This window comes from Condylura cristata, unplaced genomic scaffold (assembly GCF_000260355.1).
Source record: "Condylura cristata isolate star-nosed mole 26May11 unplaced genomic scaffold, ConCri1.0 scaffold00015, whole genome shotgun sequence".
NCBI lineage: Eukaryota > Metazoa > Chordata > Mammalia > Eulipotyphla > Talpidae > Condylura > Condylura cristata.
The window spans coordinates 4,653,265-4,663,269 of NW_004567116.1; the positions used below are offsets into that span (position 1 = coordinate 4,653,265).

Genomic DNA, 10,005 nt, shown 5'->3' on the forward strand with positions numbered 1-10,005 from the left:
CGGCGGGCCGGTCCCCAGCGCCGCCCGCCCCCGGCTGCCGTTCCCAGACAATGGAGCGGGAGCCGCGCAGGAGCTGGGAGGGAGGGAAGGCAGCCCCGACCGCCCGCGCCCCGCCGGGTCCTAGTGCCCGACAGATCGCGGGGCGCCAGGTCGGTCCGGAGAAAGGCTGCTTCCCCGGGGACTGAGCCGCAGGGGCCCGACCGCCTCGGCTAGAGGACTCATTTCCGTTTGCTGTCGGGGGAGAGCCCGAAGGAAAAACCACTTCCTCGGCCTCACTCCCGCCCCACAAGCAGCTCACCTGTAAAGGCATCCCATACCTGAATCAGAACCAGAATTCAGGGAGGTGGGAAGCAGGAGTGCAGAGGTGGAAAGGGAGAGACAGCAGCGCCCCGGGCCAGGTGACAGCCAGCTGGGCCTGCCCAGACGCGGCCCTGCGCCCCGGGAGTGGCGGGAGTGGCGGAGGGTTCCAGGTGCAGGCAGCTGGAGTTTCAGGCAGACTCCCTGCCAGGGGGACGCCCATGGGCCTGGCAAAGGCGGCGAGGGCGAGGGCTGTCTGCTCCCGAGGGCAGCCTGCCTCCCAAACCTGGCCTCCGGGTCCAGCCTGGCCTGCCGGTGTCCGCAGGGGCTCAGAGCAGGGTCATTCACGAGTATCTCTCAGGCAGCTTCAAAGACATGACACCCCCACCCCCCAGGGCCCCTCAAGACAACTGATGCAATCTACTGGCCTGGTGAAGGCTGGTACAAGAAACTCCAGTCTAGTGAGGAAGGCAGGGAGGGCCGGCGCGCCTCCTCCTGCTGGGACTGGCCTTTTCCACACCGAGGGGACTGGGGTACCGGGGTACCTTCCTCCCACCCTCCACAGCACTGCTCAGTTCCTGCAAGTTTGGTGCTGGGGGCTCTCCTGCCTCTTTCCTGCCCTCCAGGAGGTAAGGACATCTGACACTGGCCTTCCTTTAGTCCTGACCCCTCCCTCCTGCCAGCTTCACAAGGCCCCTGCAGGGAGCAGGCTAGAGAGCCAGCACCTCCACAGAGAAGGGTTTCACCGTAATCAAAGCCATCCAGGATTGGAGTAAAAGCATGTCACACGGAACGAGATAATAAAATAGCGTGCACTTTATTTAAAACCAACCAAGCGCTGATAAAAATATAGATCACTGCGGCTGTGATTCCATATCAAACTGTAACAGGAAGAATTGGGCCTCTGTTGATTCTTTGTATCATGTGCCCGGTTGGGCAGAGGAGACACCCACTCTACCAGGACCTCAAAGGAGGAGCAGGAGCAGGTTCCCTGCTCCCGCAGGACAGGAGAGAAAGGTTGTGGCTGCATCTCCTCCTCAGCCCGGGGTGGGCCTGATCAGCAACTCCTTGGTGGCCGTGAGTGGGGGTGAGGGGTAGAAAGCCATCTGGAAGTGTGCAGCCAGAAGATGAGACCTCCTTCTCCTTCAGAGTCTCTGAAGTCCCCACAGGGGATCTGACGGCAGGGTCCTAACTGCAGGCCTGAGTCTGCAAAGCAGCCATCTTTTGCTTTGGCTGAAGGGGAATCAAGATTCTGAAAGGGACCAGTTTCTTCTTGACACAAAGCAGCCCAGTGCACTACAGGGAGCAGGAGGCAAGCAGAGGGCCTGCTGGCCCCGATTAAGGCACTTGTAACAGACTCCATGGACGTGTCCAGCCCCAGGGAAGGCCCCCTTTGCTTCCCCTCAGGTCTCATGCCCCCTGCCTCAGCAGGCTGGGCGCTGAGCAGGACGAGAGCATGCCTGAGAGGCGGGGGTTTGGGTGGATGCAGGAAGGGAAGACAAACGGGATGGGAGCTGAGGACTCAGCAGAGGAGGGGCTGGAGAAGGACAGGAGAGCAAGAGCATCAAGGCAGGGCAGCTGCACGGAGAGCTGGCCGTGGCACTGGGGCGAAGGCAGTGCTGAGAGCAGGCGCTGAAGCTGGGGGAGGCCCCAAGCCCCCTGTCCTAGCTGAGACCGCACAGGAGGGAGAACGGGTTGGGAGAACGGGTTGACACAGAACCCCAGAAGGCAGGGCTCCCAGAACCAGCGGGGGGAGTGGTCTTCCTCTCTCAGCTGGGGGTCTGGTGCAGAGGGGGCAGGCTCTGAGTTTCAGAGCCAGGGCAAGGGAGGGCTAAGGGCCTGGAAGGAGGGCTGTGCAACCCAGAAGCAGCTCAGCTCTTTGGTATGACGACGTGGCGTTGCCGGCGTCCTTCACTCCTCCTCCATGCTCCGGGGCCCCTTGGCCGCTCGCCTCTGCCTCCAGCGCAGCTCCTCCACTTGGCGCTCCAGCCCTCGCACCTTGGCCTCCAGCTGGGCCCCTGAGGCCCTGGTGCCCGTGAGCCGGCTCAGCAAGGCATAGAGGGTCAGCAAGGCCAGCAGGAGCAAGGCCCGGGTGGAAGGGTCGGGCACCGACCTCACCAGAGCCACGAAGCCAGACAGGAAGATGACCAGCTTCAGGCCCCACAGGATCCGCCCCAGCAAGGCCAAGACCAGGCCGAGGAGCATGGACAGAATCCAGTAGAGAACCAGGGCCGCGGCTCCCCACAGCAGGAAGGTCTGCACCTGGCTGGGGCTGAGCTTCAGTTCCTGGGTGAGGTGGTCTCCTGGGTGGGGGAAAAGGCCCAGAATCAGCCACCCGGGAAGGTGACCAGTGGGAGGGGAGACGGGGCCTCAGCTCCGCCCCTGCTGGGATGGCGGAGCCCGCACCACGCACTGAGTACCCTGGGCTGTAGGTTAACAGTGAGGTACCCCACGAGCGGGTCACTGAGCCTCTGGGAGGTGACTGTTACTGGCCTGCTCTACGACAGCAGCCTCCGGGGAGACCTGGGAGGTGTCGAGCAGCTGGGGGAATGTCTGGACCCTGAAAGCACTCCGGTCACAGGGCAGGCTACGCCACAGCTGCCCTCAGCAGGCCCCTGCCACTCACCGTCCAGCCCCAAGGCATTCAGCAGCTGTGCAGCGATGCCGGACAGCGCGAAGAAGGCCACAGAGACGGCAGACGAGATGACCCACATCATATGAGACAAGGTCTGTGGAGAGAGCAGGTGAGTCCATGATTAGCGACGCTGCCCTCCCCTCCGAGCCGCCCCACCTCTGTAGGCCCGCCCAGCAGGAGTGCCTCACCCCTGCCTCTCACAGGTGCTGCTGGGCTGTAGGGACAGGCAGCACGTCATTGCTCCCGCCTGAACCGGAACCCAGGATATCTGAGCCCTAATTCGGCTGACTTGTTGGAATAGTTCGGTGGTGGGATAGGTGTACTGGGGTCCTACTAGCCTTTTGGGGAATCATGAAAGTGTGTGGAGTGACTTCTGTGAAGGATTCGGATGTGTGCATGAGAAAGGGTCAGTGGGCTCCACTCTACTCCGACCTTGCCTGCAAGCTTCAGTCCAGGCCCCTTCTGAGGGGTCACCCCAAAAGCACACGGCTTGGGACGCCATCGGGTCACAGCCCACCCCGCCTCTCCAGGTGAAGGAGCAGATTCCAGTCCTGATTTTCACCGACTTAATGCTTCAGGTCCGACTGAGACCCGAGCCTGGCTGAGGCGGCCCAGCAGCATGCCTACAAGGACGCCGGGCTCCCGCCTTTCTGGCAAGAGAGGGCAGGAGCAAAGGTAAGAAGTGGGAGGAGCCAAAGCCCTGGGGTAGGAACCGGACTGTGGGAGCCACAGAAGTTTCAGCTGGCTTCTGGGTCTGGGCGACTCCCCACGTGCGCAGCCAGAGGGGCCCTCACTCACCTCTGCAACCAGGTGCATGGTCTCGGGCCCCACCCAGTCGTCCAGCGTTCCCCGGGCGGAGCGGCCTATCTGGCTCAAGAGATCAACGGGGACCTCCTTTTTCCGATGGCCGGGTGACCCGAAGTCTTGAGGAGACTGCGCCCAGGCTGAGTGGAAGAGGCAGGCCAGGAGGACAGCCAGGATGACACTGAACAGGTACTTCACCTGGGGCGTGGTGCTGCCTGGGCCTGCCATGGCTGGGGCTGCCAGGAGAGATGCGCAGGTGAGCGGAGAGGCCGCGCGTGCGCAGAAGCCCGCCGCCTGCCACGTTGCCCCGCAAAGCCCCCCCCCCCGCCCCCGTTAGCTGATGGGGATGTTTCAGTTTCAGTGGGGCACAGACCTCTGAGAGAAGGGTCCCCCTGTCACACTGCCTACCTCCGGTGTATGAACTAACCAGCAAGTGCTCTTCTTCCCTGCCTCTGGGAGGGGGCTGGCCAGCGCTCTAAGGCTTATCCAGTTCCAAAACTGAAGGTCAGTTAGTTGCTGGGTCTCTAGCGCTATAGGCATCGAGAATATATAGGGCTATATCTATTCCCCAAGGAGATTATAATCTACCTAAGAGAAGCTGGGGGAAAAAACACAATTTAAGAGCACACAGGGTCCTCCATGGTGGCGCTAAGAAGCCAAAACCACTTCCGCATGAGTTCGATCCCCGTCTGCCCAGGAGGTGGCCACATGGTGCGGCAGACCTCTCCTGGCCCGCCCGCTGCTCCCCTCAGCAGTGTGCTTCGTACATCTACTTTTTCTGCTCCCCACTCTGCCTCTGGTGAATCCTCTCACTGTCCCTGCACCTGTGGCCTGTACCCCAGCTCTGTATGCAGAAATAAATAAATCTTAAAAAAAAAAAAAAAGAGAGAGCACACAAATGTGTAGCCATGTAAGGATAGGACTGAGCTCGCTGCTCAGGCCAGGGGTCAGGCACCACACATGCTGGGCAGCACGGGCCATCTTATGGTCCCGCCTCGCCCCATGTGCACACAACCTCTAACTTAGGAGTGAGGCATTTGCCCAAAAGTCACTGGGTGATGAAGAAGAGCCGGGACGTGAACCGACGCCTCTGCTTCTGGGGCCAGACTCAGGCATGACCTAACATCAGGCCACCGATGTGGCTGGGCTCCCACCTGCAGACGCTCCCCAAATGTCTGCTCCCAGGCAGGTTGAGACCCACTAACAGAGTGACCTCAACTACCCAGCCCCCACACTCAGCCAAGCATGAAAGCACAACCGTCAAGAAGATTCCATTGTCAGCAGAAAGCTAACCCTGTACCACCTGTCCCACTGAACTCACAATGGCCCGTCAGGAGAGTGGCTGTCAGGGGGTATCATTATTCCCCATTTTACTGCTGAGGAAACAAGGAAACAGACTTGAATCTGAGTATATCTGACATCAGGACACCCCCTCTCCCCCCAAATAAACCAGCCTGGCTATATATCTCCAACTGTCTCAGAAGGGATTTAGAAATTTATTTATTAAGTTATGAGCTAAGTAAAAGTGGCATCCACCAATCATCACTCCGTGAGTTAGTAGCGACAAAATTCACTTAACCACTCCATGTTCCTATCTTGTCTGTAAGAGGATGCCACAGGCAAGAGCCAGCAAGCATCAAGTCAGTGAAGCACGTGTGGATTAAGCCAAGAAACATGTTTTCGATCCCAACTTGTATTTGCCACCATGCTTGAAAAATGTTAAATAGCACCAGCAAATTCCCTGCTCCCTTCCAGGCTCGGAAGGCGACCTATGGCTCCAGGGAGTGTCCGTGATTCAGCCCCATGATCAGGGCTAAGCATGGCCTGAGGTGGGGCAGGCAGGTGGGCGGAGTTTCTGCAGTTAGCAGAGCACACAGGGAGTTGGCCAGAAACCTGGTGCCATTGGGATGAGAAGGAGAGAAAGACGTCCCCATTTTTGCTTAGTGGGAAGGAGGAGAGTCCCAAGAAAGGGTCATAAACATATCACATTTGGGGACCCTCCCTGATGGTGCAAGGGGTTAAAGCACAGCTCTATGAAGCAATCTTCAGCCACTGCAGCATGAGCTTGATCCCCAGCCAGGGAGCTGACCCATGTAGCGCAGCAGACTTCTCTGTCTCACCTGCTGTTCCCCTCAACAGTGTGTTTCAGTTGATCTGCCCATTCTGTTCCCCATTCTGGCAAATCCTCTCACCTTCCCACTACCCTGCACCTCTGGGCTGTACCCCAGTTCTTGCATGCATAATAAATAAATCTTTAAAAATAATCACACTTGGGGGGTAGAAACAGCTGTTCTAAGTCCTTCCTGAGACCTGGAGGGTCACACAGGGCTGCAAAGCCTGCAATCCATGCGGGATGGCTCGGGCTGGTGAGCCTTCTACTCTTTTGGCACAAATCAAGAACCAGATGGTTCCTGCCTGCTAGTGGTCCGAGAAGAGGAAGCACAGGTCAGTCCCTGCGCTATCTGGATCGTGCTGGGCACTTGAGGAGCAGGGCTGCTATGCTGGGCTGGATCCTATCTCCAAGGACCTCCACCAGGCAAGATCAGATTCGTCTCCTTTTTTAGGCGGTCAGGGCATGCGAACTGCACCCCGCATGGCAGCCTGCCACATTCTGTGCTAGCCTTGACTTTCGAGCACCAGCTGCCCCAGTCGAGGGGAGCTGGGGGACCTTGAAATAAACCCTTGGGGGCGGGGCCGGCATTGCCTTGCCAGCTGACCTCAAGTGCACGGGAAACCAAATCTAACAGGATTCTGGAGTGTGCTTTCTGCAGATAGGATTGCAGATTTCTGATGGGTCTGTTTCTTCAAAAGGTTTTAACGGGTTCTTTCTCATTTCTTCCAGGTTTATCCCAGGCAGCAAGACTGACCCACTGCCACTGCGCCCCCTCACTTCAGAAGCCACCGTAGTCAATAGCCAAAACAGTCACAAACCCCAAGAGGAAGCTGATGGCAAATGTGTTCAGTTCCTGAACGGCCTGGCCTCAAGGAATATGCGGTTACTCTAATTCCTGTGCGGTGTTCTATGATCGTCAAAGTCAAAGGGCTTGCTATTTCACCATCCCACTGTGCTCAGAAAACTATGGCTTAGAGAGATCAAGTGACTGGTTTAAGCTCCCACAGCAGAACTTGGACTTGACTCAAGAGCCCAGCACCTAAATCTTGTCTTTTTGCTTTTCACCCCCACATTCCCTCAGTAAGACAAGCGCTTAACGTTCAACTACACTCACCAACAAGTTCAAAATGAAAAGGCCACACGTGAGAGGACCCCCTGCTGGGCTTACAGGTTAGCGTTTCATGGCGTAAGGCAAGAAGATGGCAGAGGCTTGGGATTAGACCCAGCACTTCTGTTCAGAGCTCAGGCAGTGAGCAGAGAACCCGGCTGCGCTGGAGAAATGCTGCCGTCCTGAGAGGGCAAACAATGTGTTTGTGGTTTTCGAAGGAGCAGGGTGGGGCATCTACACATCCCCAGCCAAGGCTCCCTCCCTCCTGTTAGTTTCCTTTCACAATATGAATCACACTGCTGGGGAAGAGGGGAGAGGCGGGGCAGCTGCCTCAGTGCCCTCTGCTGGCTCTGATTTGCTCTTATTGGCCCACAATTGCTCAGCCCTGCCGGGAGTAGCGTTCTCAATTCTGGTGCCTTTCACAGCAGCCTGTGGAGCCGTGGGAGCAGGGTGTCTGTCCCCATCCTGGGTCAATTCACTTAAACGGTCCCACACAAGGACCTCAGGGGTCTCTGCGCCTAACCAGACAGCTGCCACATCCCATCAGCAGCATGGGCAAAAGTCTGCGCCAGGCAAAGTCCCAAAAGTGCAACAGGGCATAGAGGACCTAGACTTCTGCCCCAGACTTAATTCTGCCACAAACTAGAAGCCACTACTTTGTGCCTGAGAGCCAACCTGTCTCAGCTGCAGTCTCCTAGGGGTTGAGCTGTGAAGAGTCATTGCCAGGCTAACATGTTTCTACAAGAACTTTGTAAACACCTATAGAATGTTGCAGGGCACAAAACTGCCAATAAGTCACCGTTTAAGACTGTAGCATACATTAGCTGTTTATACCCTGCCTTCTGGACACTGCTTAACACCTGGGATCACCCTGGACAACTATCTTTTCTTGGAATTCCCAGCACCTAGTACAGAACATGAGTTAATAAACACTTGCTAAATGCATATTGGAGGCCCGCCAAGAAGCCCTGAAGGTAGCAGTGGAGAGCCAGAGAGAGGTTTTATTTTAAAGTTATTCCAAACATGCTGCGGGCTATATGAGAAACACAGCTGCGCTGAAAGGAAGAGCCTAGACGGGCCAAGTTGCCACTAAGCCGCGTCCTGGCAGGTGAGGGCAGCCCCCGCTAACTCCTGACAGCTGCTCCCCAGCAACTGTTGGGGGCAGGGCTACGGGGGAGGGGGGGGCGAAGGGGCAAAGGGCAGCGCGAGGCGCCCTCCCCAGGGCTCAGCCTCCCGGAGACTGAGTGTCAGTGGCATGTGCTATTTCGAACACCGAGTCCCCAGCCAAACCCTGCTGGGTGGTGTCGCTGGCAAGGGGATGCCTCTAGGCCCTGGGCTAGGATACCCCCAAAAGGCTGGGAGGGACGGCGCGGGAGAGTGGGTGCTGGGGCGGAGGTCGGAGGGGCGAAGGCTCCGCGCAGGCGGAGTCCCCCAGTCTGGCAGTCGTCGGGTCCCGGCCGGACATCGCAGCAGCGCTACGAATCCTCTACTCCCGGGAAACGCTCGCCTCCCCGTTACCTAGTAACGACGCCCCCGTTGCATAGCAACGAGAATCCGGGTCCCCAGTTGCTTCTCCGCCGCGCGACGTCGGACCCCTCCCCAGGGGTGCCATCAGGCCTCCGAGCTCTCCATCGGTTCAGGCTGCAACGGTTGCTGCCTGCCGACCCCCATGATGCACCCCAGACCTCGGCTCGCAACTTACCGGACTCCGGCCACCGCTGCCCTTCACGTGCGACTTCGCTAAAAAGCGCCACCAAATCCGCGCCTCAACTCCGGGGCGTTGGTTATCGTATGCGCACGCGCAGGGCGGGATGTGCCCAGGACCCAGGCGGCCTCCCGCACGGCCCACGCTGGGCGCGCGTGCGCTCTACTCGCTCCATGACGTTTTTCCCTGAGCGTTCGCACCAGGCGAAGAATGGGATCGGAAGTTGGAGCTGGGAACGGAAGTCTCTGGCAGGAAAGGGGACAGAAGTGATTATATCTGGGCTGTAGGGTGGGTAAACTGGACCTTTGGATTCCGCTCGAAGCCCGTCTGCCGCTTCTGCCCCTGGGCATTTCGGGCAATGTAGTTCTCCGGCTGCGCGTGCCTCCCCGGGCATTGTGGGAAATGTAGTCCCCAGGAAGCCGCGCCCCCAGCACCTGGTTGCTGCAGAAAACTTTTCGCGCTAAAATGGCACACGGCGTGGGGGGAGTGTTAGAGGAAAAATTAGCGGCACACGATGCAGGGGAAACGCAACCGCTCCCCTTTTCCATACCCACAGGCCGCAGGTGGCTACCAGGTGTTCACTAGATTCTGGAGAAGGCCGGGAAGTGACTCCCAGAACCTCTTTCTACAACAAAGGCTGCCCTGTGAGAGGGAAGCCAGCAGGGGCTGGGAAGCGGTCACCCAAGCGCGCGTTCATCGCCCTGGTCTCGCCCTTGTGTGGAGTTTTCTATAAAGTTCTATATGGTTCTGAAAATACCACTTTATTCCACGTTGGTGTGGCGAAATATAGAGAATGAACATTCAATGAGGAAAAGTATGAATGTTAAAAACAATAACCACCAAAAAATCCAAGTTGCTTTCTGAATGCTAGAGACTTAGAGTCGAAAATAGGGAATGGAAGCGGCAGAAAACCAGAAACTGGAGGTGGGGTAGAAATTATTAGCATAGCCCTTAAGCCAACCATAGAAATGAAACATCCTTAAGCATGGTCTGGAGGCGGGAATTGGGGCTTGTCAGTCATTACATCGTGCAGAAGACTGCTATAGAAAAATTCTGAAGTGTGGGCCAAGAGAAATTGAGGATCGTTGCAAAGAATCTGTAGTCTTTACAGGTTAACCCAATGAGACCCTAAAAGTGAATGATTTAATACTAGATAAAAATTCCACAAAAGGATTGATCCCTCCCCCACAGGAGAAACAACTGTCTTGCAGAATGCAGCCCTTGTCACAAGGCCCCCCCTTCACCTCCCCACCCCACACCCCCTCTCTCCATAACTCACCTTCCACTCGTCTGTTTACAAAGCACTGTGAATTAAAATGACAAATTCTAATATCAGCACCATC

General features: G+C 57.3%; 1 protein-coding gene across 2 annotated transcripts; it reads right to left on the minus strand.

Annotated features, from left to right (window-relative positions):
• Positions 1–1,098: 1,098 nt before the first annotated feature.
• TMEM109 (transmembrane protein 109) lies at positions 1,099–8,777 on the minus strand. Of its 2 annotated transcripts, none has more exons than XM_012725750.1 (4): positions 8,660–8,777; positions 3,731–3,972; positions 2,924–3,026; positions 1,099–2,600 (listed from the first exon to the last, which is right to left on the minus strand). In XM_012725750.1, exons 2-4 carry the CDS (start codon positions 3,962–3,964, stop codon positions 2,209–2,211), a joined length of 729 nt encoding a protein of 242 aa, XP_012581204.1. In that variant the 5' UTR covers positions 3,965–3,972; positions 8,660–8,777; the 3' UTR covers positions 1,099–2,208. The 2 variants fall into 2 exon arrangements, with proteins under 2 accessions (XP_012581204.1, XP_012581205.1); XM_012725751.1 differs by lacking the exon at positions 8,660–8,777 and adding an exon at positions 6,964–7,127.
• Positions 8,778–10,005: the final 1,228 nt, after the last annotated feature.